General features: G+C 47.8%; 1 protein-coding gene across 6 annotated transcripts; it reads left to right on the top strand.

Annotated features, from left to right (window-relative positions):
- The first annotated feature begins 877 nt into the window (after positions 1 to 877).
- On the top strand, positions 878 to 17,047 carry PAN2 (poly(A) specific ribonuclease subunit PAN2). 6 transcript variants are annotated; one of them, XM_036456948.2, is made up of 26 exons: positions 886 to 1,044; positions 1,681 to 2,066; positions 5,820 to 5,989; positions 6,102 to 6,222; positions 6,386 to 6,463; positions 6,789 to 7,056; positions 7,429 to 7,771; positions 7,976 to 8,072; positions 8,905 to 9,024; positions 9,226 to 9,345; positions 10,977 to 11,105; positions 11,227 to 11,426; positions 11,537 to 11,682; positions 11,810 to 11,916; positions 12,123 to 12,221; positions 12,368 to 12,441; positions 12,548 to 12,695; positions 12,994 to 13,137; positions 13,273 to 13,332; positions 13,542 to 13,632; positions 14,678 to 14,835; positions 14,936 to 15,079; positions 15,209 to 15,388; positions 15,514 to 15,607; positions 15,890 to 16,087; positions 16,388 to 17,047. In XM_036456948.2, the coding sequence occupies exons 2-26, from the start codon at positions 1,785 to 1,787 to the stop codon at positions 16,420 to 16,422; spliced, it is 3,606 nt and encodes a 1,201-aa protein (XP_036312841.1). In that variant the 5' UTR covers positions 886 to 1,044; positions 1,681 to 1,784; the 3' UTR covers positions 16,423 to 17,047. The 6 variants fall into 6 exon arrangements, with proteins under 6 accessions (XP_036312844.1, XP_036312841.1, XP_036312840.1 ...); XM_036456947.2 differs by having other exon boundaries at positions 11,534 to 11,682; XM_036456950.2 differs by having other exon boundaries at positions 887 to 1,044; positions 11,537 to 11,670.
- Positions 17,048 to 17,633: the final 586 nt, after the last annotated feature.

Raw genomic sequence — 17,633 nt, 5'->3', positions numbered from 1 at the left:
TTTTAGTTTATGCCCATTGAGTATAATGTTGGCTGTGGGTTTATCATATATAGCTTTTATTATGTTGAGGTATGATCCTTGTACTCGAACCCGGGATCTTTCAGTCTGCAGGCCGATGCTCTATCCACTGAGCCAAACCGGTTTCGGCTGATATTCTTTTTCATGGATGTTTCTATCTCCCTTTCCCTTCCCCTCTCTCTAGAAAATCAATAAAAACATTTTTTAAAAAAGTTTGGGGAAGACAGATGTCTCAGTGTGCGCGTGCCCACGTCCCGCTGGCGGATCAAGTCCGTCCAGAGCCTGGGGAATTTGCTAGCTGAGGGTCCTGCTCCCGGGACTGTCACCCGGCCTCGGGGAAGGTCGGGCCCACAGCCGGGTTTCAGGTGGACGCCTTCACACCCTCACAAGACGCAGCTCCTCGGGCCTGTGAGGAGCGGGGCTCGGCTTCCTTCTCTCTCTCCCGCAGCTGGAAATGGCAGGAAATGCCGGCGAGTTTCGGGGGCCACGTGGTCAGGGGAGGCGGAGGAGTTCGGGAGCGCCCTGGCAAAGAGGGGGTGGCCCCCGCGCCGGGGGAAAGCCCGGCAGCCGGTCCCCAGGGCTTCGCCTTGGGCGTCCCTGGTGATAGTGTCTTAGTTATAGGGAGCAGGGGCGTTCTGCTTCAGAACCGGCGGCCTCCAGTTTCGCTCCAAGAAGGATGACTAGACAAGGGGTTACTTTTTAACAACTTCGACCACGGCTGGATCCTGACGACGTTTGTCCCCACCGGCGCGCCGTAGTCTTGTTTTCGCTCAGATCTGCGTCACCGGCCTGCCCGCGGAGCCGTCGGAGCCTGGCTCCTCCGGATTGGCTAAGGTGGGCTCCAAGCCCTTCGTGATTGGCAGCTGTGCCTGGGGGACCCGCCTCCTTCCGTCGGAGGTTCGGTTGAGCCTGAGGCGCGGGGGAGAATTGGGGAAATTGGAATTTCCCACGGAGATGACGGCGCTGGCTCTCCCCTACTCCTTTTAATTCCACGCGCTCTAAAATATCCGCCATGGAGAAATCTTGGTAATGACCCAATCCCCGCAAGCATCCTGAAAAAACGTCTGACCCCTGCCCTGACCCCCCCCTTCCCCGCTGCAGGGGGAGAATTCTGGGTAATTGATTTCTCTGGTTCCCCCAGGGAATTCTGGGTAGCTAGTCCTTTCCATCACGCTACCCTATCCTCCCCCCCCCCCCCCCCCGCCCCAATTGTGGGTAACTAGCCATTCTTTTTCCCCCCTCGAGAATCCTGGGTAGCATTACAGAGGACTCTGGGGAACTGACTTCTCTTGTTCTCCTCTCCCTGCCTCCCCCTGCCCTGACTCTGGGGACCTAGCCCCTCAGCCCCTTTACCTAATTCCTACCCTGCAGTTGCTGCTCCTTCCAGTGATGGTTCAGGGGTGAACCAGGCAAGTGAGCAGGCCTGAAGGGAAGTGGAAAGGAAGTTGAGGATTGGGTTAGGTAGTAAGGGTGAGTGGGAGAGGAGTACAGAGGACCTAGGTGAGAAAAGGGAGGATACTTTTACCACCTCTGCCCATTTGCCCATCCCCTTTCTTCCTGCTCTGTCCCCTCCCTCCCTCCTCCTCCTCTAGATAACACATAACACACTACTTATAAGTTCCCGAGCCTACCCTTGACTTAGCTACCTCTTTCCCTTTACAGGCCAGGATGCCCAATGGTGCTGTCCTGCTGAAGGTTGGGGTCAGGCATCTAAAGGGGCTGTGGCAAAGTAGGGTGTGACACGGGTCTGATCTGCTGCAATCATCATGAACTTCGAGGGTCTGGACCCCGGACTGGCAGAGTATGCCCCAGCCATGCATTCTGCCCTGGACCCTGTCCTGGATGCCCACCTGAACCCAAGTCTGCTACAGAATGTGGAGCTGGACCCGGAAGGAGTGGCCTTGGAGGCTCTTCCTGTCCAGGAGTCAGTGCACATAATGGAAGGTGTCTACTCTGAATTGCACAGTGTGGTGGCTGAAGTGGGTGTGCCTGTCACCGTCTCCCACTTTGACTTGCACGAGGAGATGCTGTGGGTGGGAAGCCATGGGGTAAGAACGGTACCCCTTTGTAAGGGCTGAAAGGAGTCATTGGATGTGCTATATCTGGCTTAAGCTGCTTTGCAGGGAGCCAGGATTGAAGTGATGAGAGTTAGCTGGGTCTCTTAATCTAAGAGGAAGGGAGTGGAAAAAGAAGAAGTCTATGGGACCCAGAAATGAGTTACGTAGGTGTCCTTTTTTATTTATTTTTTATTTTTATTATTTTTAAAATATATTTTTTATTGATTTTTTTACAGAGAGGAAGGAAGAGGAATAGAGTTAGAAACATTGATGAGAGAGAAACATCCATCAGTTGCCTCCTGCACGCCCCCCACCTGGGGATGTGCCTGCAGCCAAGGTGCAAGCCCTTGACCGGGAATCGAACCCAGAACCCTTCCGTCCGCAGGCTGATGCTCTATCCACTGAGCAACACCGGTCAGGGCTAGATGTCCTTTTTTAGAAGGCATCCCATTTCTACCACAATTTGCCCGTTCCATGCTTTGATTAATCTTGTTAGTTTGTAGCCATCCAAATCCAATCTCTAATGCAACCTCTTTTTTTTTTTCTTTAATTGATTTTTTTTTTCACAGAGAGGAAGAGAGAGGGATAGAGAGTTAGAAACATCGATGAGAGAGAGACATCGATCAGCTGCCTCCTGCACACCCCCTGCTGGGGATGTGCCTGCAACCAAGATACATGCCCTTGATCGGAATCGAACCTGGGACCTTTCAGTCTACAGACCGATGCTCTATCCACTGAGCCAAACCGGTTTCGGCTCCATTTTTATTATAGAATGGTTAATGCATGTTCCTATATAACTTATATGGAATGATTTTGTCTTCTCTGGCTGATTTTAATCTCTCTGAGAGCAGTTACCAATGTTGATTTTTTTTTTTTAATGTGTATGCATGCTGCCTGTGTGCTAGGGAGCCCAAAGATTTTGGAAGAAATAACATGCTAGTCTTGGTTTACTAATTTACCTTCCATAAGGTCTGAATTGTGTTTTCATTAGAAAGAATGAAAATTTTATGGTAATTCATTTCAGTAGACAGTATCTGCTGCTATGGTAGGCTCAGCAAATTAAGCTGAATAAAACATAATCCTTGCATTCAAGTTTACAGGACAATGAGGAAAAAAATACATATAAACAGATAATTTGTGGTACTTAATAATTTGTCTGACTTAATAATTATGAACTTAGGATATAAACTAAACGCCAGTGTGAAAAATATTTCCTGGGTGCTAGTGAGCATAAAGGAGAGTCAGGACCTCCGGAAGGAAGTGACACCTGAACTGAGTCCTAAGAGATGAGTAGAAATCTGATGAAAAAGAGAGGAAAACGCTGCCTTGGCAAAAGGAATGGGATCAACAAAAATTCCTAATACATCACACAGCACAGTGATTGCAGAGTGCAGGAACTACAAACCGTTATGGTTTACTGGACTGGAAGCTGAAGCTGAAGAGTTAATCTTCATTCAAGTATTTTGAGCTCCTAGGTGCCAGGCCTTGCTTTGGGGTCAAGTTTTGGAGTAAGCATCTTAAAAGGCAATCATAATAATTTATAACATACCAGGTGTTGCTTAGTATCTTTAAGAAAAATAAAGCGGCATAAAGGTGTTGAGGTAATGAAGGGTGGAGGTGTTGCTATTTTAGATAGTTTGTCAGGGAAGGACTTTCTGATAAAGTCACATTTGAGTAGAGACCTAGGTTTCGGCCAGGAAGCCCATTTTAAGCCACGTAGAAGGGATGTAGGGAGTCATAAAGATATCTGGGGGGAAAACATCCTAGAAAACCCCATTTGTATCTTTTTGTTAATCTTCACCTGAGGATATTTTTTTCCTTTTTTTTTTTTTTTTTTTTTGAGGGGGTGGGGGGAAGAGAGAAACATTGAATGAGAGAGACCCATGGATTGGTTGCCTCCATCCCAACTGGGGCTGAGGATCAAACTTGCAACCCAGGTATCTGCCCTTGACCGGGAATCAAACCTGTGACCCTTCGATCCACAGGTGGAAACTCTAACCATTGAGCAAACCAGCCAGGGCCCCATTTGTTTCTTTTTATTAAAAAAATACATTTTTATTGACTTCAGAGAGAAAGTGAGAGGGAGAGAGATACTGCCTCTTGCATGCTCTCCACTGGGGATCAAGCTTGCAACGCAGGCATGTGCCCCTGACCGGAATCGATCCTGGGACTCTTCAGTTAGGTTGATGCTCTATCCACTGAGCCAAACCAACTGGGTCCCCATTTGTGTCTTTTTTAAAAATATATATTTTATTGATTTTTTTTTACAGAGTGGAAGGGAGAGAGATAGAGAGTTCGAAACATCAATGAGAGAGTCATTGATCAGCTGCCTCTTGCACACCCCCTACTGGGATATGCCCACAACCAAGGTACATGCCCTTGACCAGAATCGAACCTGGGGCCCTTCAGTCCCCAAGCTGACGCTCTATCCATTGAGCCAAACCAGTCCCGGCCCCATTTGTGTCTTAAAGGAGCTTGGACTTGATCCTTCAGGCCAACAAAGGGTTTTTTGTTGTTGTTTTTGAATTACTTTTTAAGATTGCTCTCAGAGAGAGGGAGAGAGAGGGGGTGGGGGAGGGAGAGAGAGGAATGTCCATGTGAGAGAAACATCAATCCGTGGCCTCCTGCATAATCCCCAACTAGGGATCAAACCTGCAACCTGAGTATGTGCCCCGATTGGGAATTAAACCTACCACCTTCTGATGTACAGGATGATACTCTAACCAACTGAGCTATACCAGCCAGGACCATGCCACCAAAGATTTTTGTCCAGAATGATGTGGTCTGGTTTGCAACTTCGGTGGATTATTGACGTGGCAGTACAGTTTGATTTAAGGGGGATGAGATAGGACTGTTTGAGACCAGTTTGCAGGCTGCTGTAGTAGTTCACATAAAATACAATAAGGGTTGAATGAAGCACTAAAGAGATGTACACATGAGAACAGATTTGGGAAATATTTAGGAAATAAACAAGACTTGACTACCAGTGACTTGATCCACTGGGTAGATCATGGTACTGTTAAGATTTGAAACGGGTTAAAAGTGGTTAATTTAATTTAGGCAGTAATGAGTTTGAGGTTATTATGGTATATCTAAGGAGAGATGTATAGTAGGTACTTGGATGTATAAGTCTGAAGCTTGAGGCAGTGGTCTGGGCTAGGGAAAGAAATTAGGATTCATCAGCTTAAAAATTGATGAAATAACCTAGGAAGACAAGTGAGTGAGAAGATAGTGGGCTGGGAATAGCCATGTTTCAAGAGTGGTCAGAAGGGGAGCACATGAAGAGAGGATCTGAGCTAAGAGGCAGGAGAGAAGCCAGGAGAGAATGACATAGGAGCCACATTCTCTCTGTTCCAGTCTGTGACCCTCAGTCCATGTTTCCCTAATGGCGAAGAGACAAAGACCTGACTGGACCATAAGAAAGCCAGATGGCCAGTGGAGGGTCAGACCCGTGTCCCTGACACTGTTCTGAACACCGAGTTATTACCTACCCAGGAGGGCTATTGTGAGGGTGAAATGAGGAAGAGGTAACAGAAGCACTTTGTGAAGCGTTAAGCAAACAAAGGACAGTATTTTCAGTGTGTTTTTCACTAAGGTTGGTGCCTATTAGGCCTTAGTCACTGCTAGCCAGAAAGGCCAGGAAGCAGGAATGGAAACCAGCTGAGGGATACCTCGGTCCTGAAATGTATATTGGGATGGCCCTGGCTCTCCACTCAGGCTGTCGTGTCTTTTTGTCCCCGACAGGGTCATGCCACTTCATTTTTTGGCCCAACCTTGGAGCGCTACTCATCGTTTCAGGTCAATAGCAGTGATGACATTCGGCAGATCCAGAGCCTGGAGAATGGGATCCTTTTTCTCACCAAGAACAACCTCAAGTATATGGCCCGTGGGGGCCTCATTATATTTGATTATCTGTAAGTGGCTTCTCCGCTCTGGACTGGGAAAGAGGGTTCCGCATAGAAGGGGAAGGCTAAAGGACTGAAGCTTTTGAGGCCCCGGCCCCTCAGCCCTTCCTGTCTCCCACAGGCTGGACGAGAGTGAGGACATGCAAAGTCTCCTGCTGACGGACAGCAGCATGCTGCTTGTCGGCGGGCTGCAGAACCACATTCTGGAGATAGACCTTAACACTGTCCAGGAGACTCAGAAGGTACAAGCGTGGGGCAGGAAAGGCCCAAGCAGAGCCTGAGGTTATTGTGGCGGAAGTGGTGGGTCATACTGGAGCTGGAACGTGCCTAAGATGTGTGTGTTGCCTTCCTGTTCTTTTGGTTTGTGGGAAGAAGGAGTCTCACTGTTTTTCCTTCCCTCCCCAGTATGCAGTTGAGACACCTGGAGTCGCCATCATGAGACAGACAAACCGCTTCTTCTTCTGTGGCCATACATCTGGCAAGGTGGCTGAGTTCTCTTTTCTTCCCACCAGTTACGTGCCTGGGCTCAGTCTGTCTTTCAGTGCTGCGCCTGTAGTTTGAGGGGAGGGAGCAGTAAATGAAGTTCCCATGTAGCCGTAATACTATGAGGTTAGTCTTCCCGCCTGATGTTTTCTGTTGTTACCAGGGACCTTAGAAGCAAGCTGGTAAGCGAGTTCTCTGGGTTCTCTCTTGAATGCCCATAACTAAAGCCTTCGTTCTTTTCGCAGGATCCTCTCAGGGTTAAGCAGGCGGCAGGCACTCTTCCTGATGCCAGCTTTGGTAGATAACCAAGTTATCTCTTCTTCAGATTTCCCTGCGAGACCTTCGTACCTTTAAGGTGGAGCACGAGTTCGAGGCGTTCTCAGGGAGTCTGTCAGACTTCGACGTGCACGGCAACCTGCTGGCCAGCTGTGGCTTCTCCAGCCGCCTCACCGGCCTCGCCTGCGACCGCTTCCTCAAGGTGTATGATCTGCGCATGATGCGTGCCATCACGCCCCTTCAAGTACACGTGGATCCTGCCTTCTTACGCTTCATCCCTACATACACTTCTCGTCTTGCTATCATCTCCCAGTCAGGTATGCAGGGGATGTAAAATGACGTAAGAGAGACTGATGAACAAAGGGGAACGAGGCTCCAGAGGGAGTGTACTCCCAGGAACCTCTTTGTTGGGGAAAGAAGGAACCTGTCAGTGGGGTCTCTGGTCTCGCTTAGGTTTGGTCAGAGATTAAAGCTTTTGCTGTCCCCCTGTGTGTGACGAACACAGGAAAATGTAAAAGGCGGAGCAGGCCAAACAGCTTTGGAACTGCCTTTTGCTGTGTTTATGGTATCCTCTCTAGCTCTAGACGTGGACCTTTCCTTGGCGCCAGGGGAAGAGGGAAGGAAGGGTGTAAGAGAACGGTGCCCTTCATCTTCCAGGGCTCGCTCAGTGGCTTCCTCCTCCCTCCTAGGGCAATGCCAGTTCTGTGAACCCACAGGCCTGGCCAACCCAGCGGACATCTTTCATGTGAATCCTGTGGGGCCTCTGTTGATGACGTTTGATGTGTCAGCCAGCAAGCAGGCCCTGGCCTTTGGCGATTCTGAGGGCTGTGTGCACCTCTGGACTGATTCCCCTGAGCCTGCCTTTAACCCCTACTCCCGGGAGACCGAGTTTGCTTTGCCCTGCCTTGTGGACTCACTGCCTCCTCTGGACTGGAGCCAGGAACTGCTGCCTCTTTCCCTCATCCCTGTCCCACTCACCACTGACACGCTTCTCTCTGATTGGCCTGCTGCCAACTCTGCTCCGGCTCCCAGGTTATACCTCACATTTGGGCCAAAAGTGGGGTGGGGAAAGGGCTGAGATACAGGAATTCTCTGCAAGCCCTATTATTATTCTACTTCTTTTCTGATTTTTTGTATACCTTCAGTATCTTCTTTATTATCTGGCCCCTTGGGGGTTGGGGATTAGATGGGTAGACACACCACCTGTGAGCCTCAGAACTATAAACTACATTGCAGGCGAGCACCTCCTGTGGATGCAGAGATTCTGCGCGCCATGAAGAAGGTGGGCTTCATTGGCTATGCACCCAACCCCCGCACCAGGCTGCGCAATCAGGTACGTTCAGAGGGAGGCGGCCAGCCCTCCCCACCCCAGCTCACTGGCATTTCTCCTGTCATTTCCTTTACTAGTCCTCAGTAGTTTTTGTTTTCAGTCAGTAAGGGTTTTTTGAAGCCTACTAAATTGAAGCTACTACACTAGGTGTTAGGGAGAATTCAGAGACATAGAAGATAAGAGTCCTTGCTCTTGAGAAATTTGTATTTAGTTGGAGAAAATAAGACCTATTCATAACAAAAATTTTTATCAAAAAATTTTATGTTAAGTGCTACGGGAATGTTAAAAGCATTCATCGACACTGTTGGGAGGGGAAATTTTACTCTGGGCTAGAGCAGTCAGGGAAGGCATACTGAAAGAGCTAAATATTGAGCTGGAGAGGTGAGAGATAGGTAAGTAGATAGTAACAGCAGAGGGTATTAAAGATGAGAGAGCAGTGTTAGTAAAGTCTCAAGAGGCATAATTGCAAAATGGGTACCCAATGGGGACTATACCAGCCAGCCTGGCAGGAGCAGCTGTTATCCCAGGAAATAGTGAAAGATTGAGGTTGGAGTGGGCCTGGTTGTGAGGCCTTGAAATCCAGTGCATCGTGGAAGAAGTGAGCCATTGACAGGGGCATTCTGGGAGGGTTAGTGTGGTAGCAGTATACTGGACAGAGGAATGTGGGGAGCCCGTGTGGAAGCACCCCGTTGTCCAGCAGTGATGAGTAGGTAGTGGTAATAAAAAGAAGCAGTGAATGGTGAAAACCCTATGAAGTTGGGTTAACTGTTTCAGTGTTGTGGGAACAAAGATGCTGAAGACATCCAACAAGGTTACCTCTTTTTAAAAATTCTAGATTCCTTACCGACTCAAGGAGTCAGACAGTGAATTTGACAGCTTCAGCCAGGTCCCTGAATCACCAATAGGGCGGGAAGAGGAGCCACATCTCCACATGGTCTCTAAGAAATACCGCAAGGTGCTGGGAAACACCAAGAAAGGACCCCTCTGGGATGTAGGGGAAGGTTCCCAGGGAAGGGGGTCATATGGGAAAAGACTGAAGGACTCAGTCGGGAAGCTCTTACCTGCCGCGCTGGGCTCAGGAGGGAGGCTTTGGGGAAGACTGTGGTTGGAGGTCTCTGAGGATGTCTTCTTCTTGCTCAGACTGTTTCTGCCTCAGGTAACCATCAAATACTCCAAGCTCGGGCTGGAGGACTTTGACTTCAAACACTACAACAAGACCCTGTTTGCTGGATTGGAGCCCCATATCCCCAATGCCTACTGTAACTGCATGATCCAGGTAAGGATGGGTATTCCTGTGACTTGAACGTGCTTGCTGCCTTTCTTCTCTGTGGCCCCACAACTCTTTATTCCATGCCCCCAACCAGGCCCACTTTAAAATGATTCCCTCTCGCCGGGACCGGTTTAGCTCAATGGATAGAGCGTCGGCTTGGGGACTGAAGGGCCCCGAGTTTGATTCCGGTCAAGGGCATGTACCTTAGTTGCGGGCATATTCCCGGTAGGGGGTGTGCAGGAGGCGGCTGATCGATGACTCTCTCTCATTGATGTTTCGAACTCTCTATCTCTCTCCCTTCCACTCTGTACAAAAATCAATAAAATATGTTAAAATTATTCCCTCTGCCCTAGCTGGCTTGGCTCAGTGGATAAAGCATCAGCTTGTGAACTGAAGGGTCCCAGGTTTGATTCCAGCCAAGGGCACATGCCTGGGTTGTGGGCTCGATCCCCAGTAGGGGGCATACAGGAGGCAGCCAATCAATGATTCTCTCTCATCATTGATGTATCTTTTTAAAAAATATATATATATTTTATTGATTTTTTTCAGAGAGGAAGGGAGAGGGATAGAAAGTTAGAAACATTTATGAGAGAGGAACATTGATCAGCTGCCTCCTGCACACTCCCCACTTGGTGTGTGCCCGCAACCAAGGTACCCGTATTTTCCGGCGTATAAGACGACCCCCTAATTTTACAGTTAAAACATAGGTTTAGGCCTATATTCACTGTATAAGACTACCTACCCCCCACTTCAAAGAAAAGACTTACTTTGCCATCAAGATCTGCAGGTAATTTTTGTGCAATTTTGGTCTTTTGCCCCCGATTTTCGGTTGACTTTTTTTCGTTTCAAAAATCGTCTTATATGCTGGAAAATACGGTACATGCCCTTGACTGAAATCGAATCCAGGACCCTTGAATCCGCAGGCCGATGCTCTATCCATTGAGCCAAACTGGTTTTGGCTGTTGTTTCTATCTTTCTCTTCTTCTCCCTTCCTCTCTGAAATCAATAAAGAAATATATTTTTAAAAATTAAAATTAAAAAAAATAAAATGATTCCCGTCGAAACCGGTTTGGCTCAGTGGATAGAGTGTCAGTCTGCGGACTGAATGGTTCCAGGTTCGATTCCGGTCATGGCTTGCAGGCACATCTCTGGCGGGTGAAGTGCAGGAGGCAGCTGGTCGATGTTTCTCTCTCATCGATGTTTCTAGCTCTCTATCCCTCTCCCTTCCTCTCTGTAAAAAAATCAATAAAATTTATTAAAAAATAAATGATTCCCTTTACCATTCTTTCTTTTTAAATATATTTTTATTGATTTCAGGGAGGGAAAGAGAGAAACACCAATGATGAGAGAGAATCATTGATCAGCTGCCTACTGCATGCCCCTATTAGGGATTGAGCCTGCAACCCAGGTGTGTGCCCTTGACTGGAATCGAACCTGGGACTCTTCAGTCCACAGGCCGATGCTCTACCCACTGAGCCAGACCAGCTAGGGTTCTTTTTTACCCCACACACTTCAAGGTTCCTCTGTGAGCTCCACTTCTCAGTGGACTCCTGCTTTGGATTTCCACCAGCTTACTTACCCTTCCAGGCTCCTCCTCACAGCAGTTGCCCGTGTCATTCCTCCTGTCTTCCCTCCAGGTGCTCTATTTCCTGGAGCCCGTTCGCTGCCTAATCCAGAACCACCTTTGCCAGAAGGAGTTCTGCCTGGCATGTGAGCTGGGCTTCCTTTTCCACATGTTGGACCTCTCCCGAGGTGACCCTTGTCAGGTCAGTGCCTGGAGACCTGGGACGATAAAAGAGGGAGGGAGGTGGGTAATAGACAGATATCTTTGTGCAGATGGCCACAAGAAAAAATAACCTCTCCACCAACACACTTCCTGGATTTCAGGGCAGTAATTTTCTCCGGGCATTCCGCACCATTCCCGAGGCCTCAGCCCTTGGTCTGATCCTGGCTGACTCAGATGAGGCTTCAGGCAAGGGCAATCTGGCCAGGCTCATCCAGAGGTGGAATCGCTTCATTCTCACTCAGCTGCATCAGGACATGCAGGAGCTGGAAGTACCTCAGGCTTATCGAGGTGCTGCAAGCAGGTATGGAATTGGGACAGGAGTAGTTAAAGCTACATGACGGGCCCCTCTGTGACTTACCGGCTCTCATAACTCCTTCTGTGTGCATATATCGCCCTCCCCACTCTTAGCAGCTTTTGCTCATCGGGGGACTCTGTCATTGGACAGCTGTTCAGCTGCGAAATGGAGAACTGCAGCCTCTGCCGCTGTGGCAGTGAGACCGTGCGGGCCTCATCCACTCTGCTCTTCACCCTCTCCTACCCTGAGGGCAGCAACAGTGGTATTCCCTGCAGCGGGGTTGGGAACTCCCCCAGTGTCCTGTAACATCAAGGAGAGGGTGTTGGGGGACTAACACTAATAGAGGATAGAAGGGAGAACCTAGAGTGAAGTATCCAGTTTCCCTGCAGATAAAGCCGGGAAGAACTGTGACTTTGCTCAGGTGCTAAAGCGAAGCATCTGCCTGGAGCAGAACACTCAGGCCTGGTGTGACAACTGTGAGAAGTACCAGCCTACGGTGAGTGGGCTGCTGCATGGACTAGAGTCCTGACGTGGTGGGGACTCAGCCGTGTCTCCTCTGGGGCTTGGTGAGCACTGCATCCAGGGATCTACAGGGAGTGGGGAGACCCCGGTTTGAGGATGCAGATCCAGGGCTTAGGGCTCCTCTCCAGGTTTCTTTCCCTGTAGGCTCCCTGCTACTCCTTGTTTGTTTCATCCTCTCAGATTCAGACACGCAACATCCGCCACCTGCCAGATATTCTTGTCATCAACTGTGAAGTGAACAGCGTGAAAGAAGCTGATTTCTGGAGAATGCAGGCTGAGGTAAGGACCAGGGCTGGAAACAGGGTCGTAGGAGTCTCTTTCCCCCCTCCCCCCAAGAAGTACTTTTTAATTTTCTTCCTCTCTGACTGACTGCCACATATGATTAGTATTCCTGAGAATCAGATATTTTCTCCTTTTGTGTTCAGGTTGCCTTCAAGATGGCAATAAAGAAGCACAGTGGGGAAATCTCCAAGAACAAGGAGCTTGCTTTGTCTGATTGGTAGGTACTGTCTTGGGAGTGACCAAAGTATTGAACTACCAGTGGCTCCTCTTGCCACTGGCTAGATCTCCTCAGAACAAATTTCTAATTCTCCTGTTCCTGATAGGAAGGAACTAGGGAGTCCAGAGGGCATGCTGACGTGTCCTTCCATTGAGGAGCTGAAGAATGTCTGGCTTCCTTTCTCTATCCGCATGAAGCTGACCAAGAACAAAGGACTGGATGTTTGCAATTGGACTGATGGGGATGAGATGCAGGTTGTTGGAAAATTGGGAAGAGGAGGGGGAATAAGGAAGAGAGGGATGGGGCAGAAGCAGGGCAGGGGGAAGGTGGAACTTAGTATAGGAAAAAGAAAGGGAGCAAAGCTGAGTGTTGGCCAGTTGTGGGCTTCTCCAGAGTCACTCAGTTCATTGTTGGGAGTCATAGATGGGCTAGGATGGAGATAACCCTCCGTGGTGCCCCATTCCATACCCCAAGATCCTTGTCCTCTACCCCCATTCCCCTTCCTTCCCCATCCTGAAACTTAGCTTAGCAGCCTGGGTACCCCCCTCACAGTGGGGCCCAGCCAGGGCAGAGGAGGAACATGGTGTCTGTGTGTATGACCTGATGGCCACTGTGGTACACATCCTGGACTCACGCACAGGGGGCAGCCTGGTGGCTCACATCAAAGTTGGAGAGACCTACCACCAACGCAAGGAGGTGAGTGACATAATACAGTGCAGGGATACTCCTGGTGGTGGCCAGAATGGAATCCAAGATCTGTCCTTGCCTTCAGTCTGAGGCAGAGTGATCCAGCCATCACTTTGGCATCAGTCTTTCTCTGTATCTCCATAGGGTGTTACCCACCAGCAGTGGTATCTCTTCAATGACTTTCTTATTGAACCTATTGATAAGGTTAGTGGTAACACATTGCATCTCCCCCTTTTCCTAGCATCCTCATCCTCAGTGCCCTAGAGAATGCCAGACAAATTTAGGAGGGAGGGAGGGGTTCTCAAGAACTATAAGCATTAGCAGAGCTAAACATAGCACCAGAGTCCTATCTTCTGACTAATTTGGGGAAAAGGAGCATGCATGTAGGCCATTAACTGCTTTCTCTTTTATAGCATGAAGCTGTGCAGTTTGACATGAATTGGAAAGTGCCTGCTATCCTTTATTACACCAAAAGAAATCTTAATTCTAAATACAACCTGCACAGTAAGTTGTACAAGAGTAGACCCAAGGTGTGGGTAGTTTAGATTGGTCTTCAGGAAGAGTCCTGGGAAGTAGCTTTATAAGATGAGGATCTGTGCCCTTACTGGGTAGTCAGTTGATTAGAGCATAGTCCTGATACACCAAGGTTGCAGGTTCAATTCTAGTCAAGAAGCAACCAATGAATGCATAAATAAGTGGAACAACAAATCAGTCTTTCTCTCTGTCTCTCTCTCTCTCTCCTTTCTTCCCTCTTCCTCCCTTTCTCTAAAAAAATTAATAAATAAATCAGTCTATCAATAAAAAAGAGGCATGCTTTAAAAAAAAAAAGTTAAGATCTGCAACCAGTGTTAATATTTCAGGGGTACTACAGAGAGTCTACTCATAAGGCCTTAAATTTAGAAGCTGCAGATCCTGAAGGTATAGTGGAAGGAGGTGTTGGGAAAAAGTCTGATCAGGTAGCTAAGGTTATGATTTTGAGTCTAATCATTCTTATCTCCAAGTGAAGATCTCTTCTTTTGGAAATGAACTCCTTATTAAGTCCCTTTTTGGTGCCTTTAAATTGTAACTTTATTTTTGTAGACTTTCTAAGCTAAAGTCCAAAATGAAAATCTTATTTTTTCCCTTCTGTTGTTTTTTCCATAATCCCATTTCTTTTTTGTTGTTAATCTTCACCCAAGGATATTTTATCTTGTGACTTTTGAGAGTGGAAGGGAAAGAGGGATGGGGAAACAGAGAAAAACATTAATGTGAGAGAGACACATCAATTGATTGCCTCCCACATATGCCCCAACAAGGGCTGGGGATTGAACCTGCAACCCAGGTATGTGCTACGCTCTAACCACTGAGAAACACTAGCCAGGGCCTTATCACATTTTTTATTTACCTATTCCATCTACCTGCTTTGTTCATCAAACATCATCTTTTTACTCACATGTTTTAGTTATTGAGGGATCATAGTATAGACCTTGTCTCTGGTCAGCTACTTTGCCCCCCCCCCTTCCCCCGGTCACTTCCCCCAGCAATGTGTCTTCTGGATTCTCCCTTTCAGTCAAGAACCCTATTGAGGCGAGTGTCCTGATGGCTGAAGCCTCACTAGCACGGAAGCAGCGGAAAACACACACTACCTTTATTCCGCTGATGCTGAATGAGATGCCACAGGTTGGGGACCTGGTGGGCCTGGATGCTGAATTTGTCACCCTTAATGAGGTAACCAAGACCAAAAAGTGTAGAATGTTAGAGCAGAAATCTGGGGATGCTAAGAGTCATAAGTATTTCTCTGATTTCCTTATTAACTCTTCTTGTGTAGGAGGAGGCAGAGTTACGCAGTGATGGTACCAAGTCAACCATCAAACCAAGTCAGATGTCAGTCGCTAGGATTACCTGTGTTCGGGGCCAGGGACCCAACGAGGGGATCCCGTTCATTGATGACTACATCTCTACCCAGGAGCAGGTATTAGAATACGGCAGTGCAAGTGGCACAGACCCTGTGCTTATGTAGAGTGTTCTAGAACCCAGGGGAGAGCGGTAGGGGAGATTGTAGCTCACTTCCTGAGAGACTTGTCCTTTTTTCTACCCCTAGGTCGTGGATTACTTGACTCAATACTCAGGAATAAAGCCAGGAGATCTTGATGCCAAGATTTCCTCTAAGCACCTCACAACTCTCAAGTCTACGTACTTAAAGCTTCGTTTTCTCATAGACATTGGAGTCAAGTTTGTGGGTCATGGTCTGCAGAAGGACTTCCGGGTCATCAATCTCATGGTTCGGGCAGGGCTCTTTTAAGAGTCTTCTTAGAGTGTGGGCCACTCAGGGTATACATGTGCCTTGGGGAATGGGAAGTTTTGGGATCCCCTGTCTTCAGCCTTCCATTCTTTTATTCCTGCCAGGTACCCAAGGACCAAGTCCTTGACACTGTCTATCTGTTTCACATGCCCCGAAAGCGAATGATTTCCCTGCGATTCCTTGCTTGGTACTTTCTAGGTGAGTTGTTCTGCCTTAAAGATGCTTGTGGTGCTCATTAAGAGCAGGAAAAAGTGTGGGAGAGGCCACAGGGAGTAAAAAGGATCCCGGGTTAGTGGTGAAGTTATTAAAGGATTTAATTAGTGTCAGTATCCCTTCAGTACACCAGGGATGGTGTTTGGCCTCTTCCCTTAAAGGCAGTCAGGTTTTTTATTGCTTATTGGGAGTAGGGGATGTGAGTAGGGGACATGTTCTTATCTTCCTTTGCTAGGTCTCAAACTATTCCACCTCTACCTCCCCTAGACCTGAAGATTCAAGGGGAGACCCATGACAGTATTGAAGATGCTCGCACAGCCCTTCAGCTTTACCAAAAGTATCTGGAGCTAAGCAAAAATGGCACTGAGCCTGAGTCCTTCCACAAAGTACTCAAGGGCCTTTATGAGAAGGGCCGAAAGATGGACTGGAAGGTGCCTGAGCCTGAGGGCCAGACAAGTCCCAAGAGTAAGGCCTGGGATGGGACAAGGGAAACTGAACTGGGTGGGCTTTGATTGCTTATGTGACCATAATAATAATGATGCTGATGTTAACAACAGTACCATCCTTACCTTATATTCTTGCAAAGCACTTAACAATTTACAAAGCACTTAATCCAACTATCAGTGAAATAGCTTTTGCCCAGGTCTAAAATGTTTGGGGGAGGTCCAAGCCCTCTTTTCTCGTGCATTTTTCCTTCATAAGAATCCAAAGTACTTTTTCTCCACTCACTTTAAGAGTCAATGTTCTTGGTTTTATCTCTGACAGATGCAGCTGTTTTTTCTTCAGTGTTGGCACTCTGACCTCATCCTCTCCCAACCAGCTGCTGCCTCTCCCTTCAGTGTTCTGTGGCCTCAGAACTGGGAGATAGCTTCCTAAGTTGGCTATACCCTGTCTACTTCCAGAATTGAACCTGCTCAGGGTTTACAGGTGGTGCTATTGATAGAACTGGAATGCAGCAGAATTGTTGCAAAGGGTCTAGCAGCTAGATTCCTTTCACATCCTTTGCAAAAAACAGTCTAAATGAAAAGTAATTGGTATTCTTAATAAATATCCTGGGTGATTAATATCCAGGCAAAGAAGATCCTGGAACCAAAACTTCCAGTTCCTACTTGGCTAGGTACTGGAGAGTAACCAGTTACAACAACAGCAGTTCAAGACTTAGCTCAAGTCTATGGCTGCTTGAAGGATGCCAGGAAGCCAGCATACAGTCTCGTGGCCCTAGCAAACCAGTGTTGCCAACACCATCGTTGCCAAAAGGGCCTTGAGTCCAAGACAAAGCTTGGCTGCTGGCTTCCTTCCTGCCGACAGCTGAAAAGCATCTGTCTTCCATCCACTCCACTCTCCTGTTACAAGTTTTGTCTTCTTGTTATTTTTTAAAGTTTTGTTTTAAATTGCATGTTTTATAAAATAAACACAAAAATGTTATTGACTGTCATCTATCTCATTGGAGACCTGCGAGTGTGGGATGCTTTTTGGAGCATCTCCTTTCTGTGTTGTCTATTATAACTGGGAAAATCTAAGGCTTTTAAATTCCCTCCTAGGTAAAGCTCTGTGGAGTCCAAAGTTAAGGATATTGGAGGAGTATAATTAATGTCTGACTGGACAATCTTAGGTCAATGCTGTTTCTTTTAAGACGTAGAGTAGGACTGAACAGTTAACTGTGGAAGGGGAGTGGAGAAGCTGACAAACTACAGGTCCCAGGATATCTTAAAACCTGTGGCTACTAACAAAAGGTCTGCGTGGTGCTGCGGTGCTCCCTGGGAGACGTAGTTTCCAGGGCATTGAAACGAGCTTTTTGTTTTTGTTGAAAGTATTACAAAAGTAATACATATAGAACAGGCTTCTTGTCGGCACAGTGCACCTTTGTTTTTGAAGGTCCCAGCACACAGAGCGCCTGGCCGCCTCCACACCCCCCTCCAGGCCTGTCCCGGTGCAGGCCGCTCCTGGTCTTCGGCTGACCCCTAGTGGTCACGTGGAGCTGCTCGCCACGCAGGTCCGGGTCCTGCGGTCC

The sequence above is a fragment of the Pipistrellus kuhlii genome, unplaced genomic scaffold, assembly GCF_014108245.1.
Source record: "Pipistrellus kuhlii isolate mPipKuh1 unplaced genomic scaffold, mPipKuh1.p scaffold_m20_p_3, whole genome shotgun sequence".
NCBI lineage: Eukaryota > Metazoa > Chordata > Mammalia > Chiroptera > Vespertilionidae > Pipistrellus > Pipistrellus kuhlii.
The sequence above is the reverse complement of the archived record's forward strand: the minus strand, read 5'-3'. Positions and strand labels throughout refer to the sequence as shown.

Excerpts from the sequence above, each read along its gene's own strand:
- PAN2 (XM_036456947.2), top strand. The coding sequence starts at position 1,785 with ATGAACTTCGAGGGTCTGGACCCCGGACTGGCAGAGTATGCCCCAGCC. Across the intron at positions 12,696-12,993 it reads CTGATGGGGATGAGATGCAG|TGGGGCCCAGCCAGGGCAGA; the intron begins GTTGTTGGAAAA and ends CCCCCCTCACAG. Across the intron at positions 13,633-14,677 it reads TTCTAAATACAACCTGCACA|TCAAGAACCCTATTGAGGCG; the intron begins GTAAGTTGTACA and ends TCTCCCTTTCAG.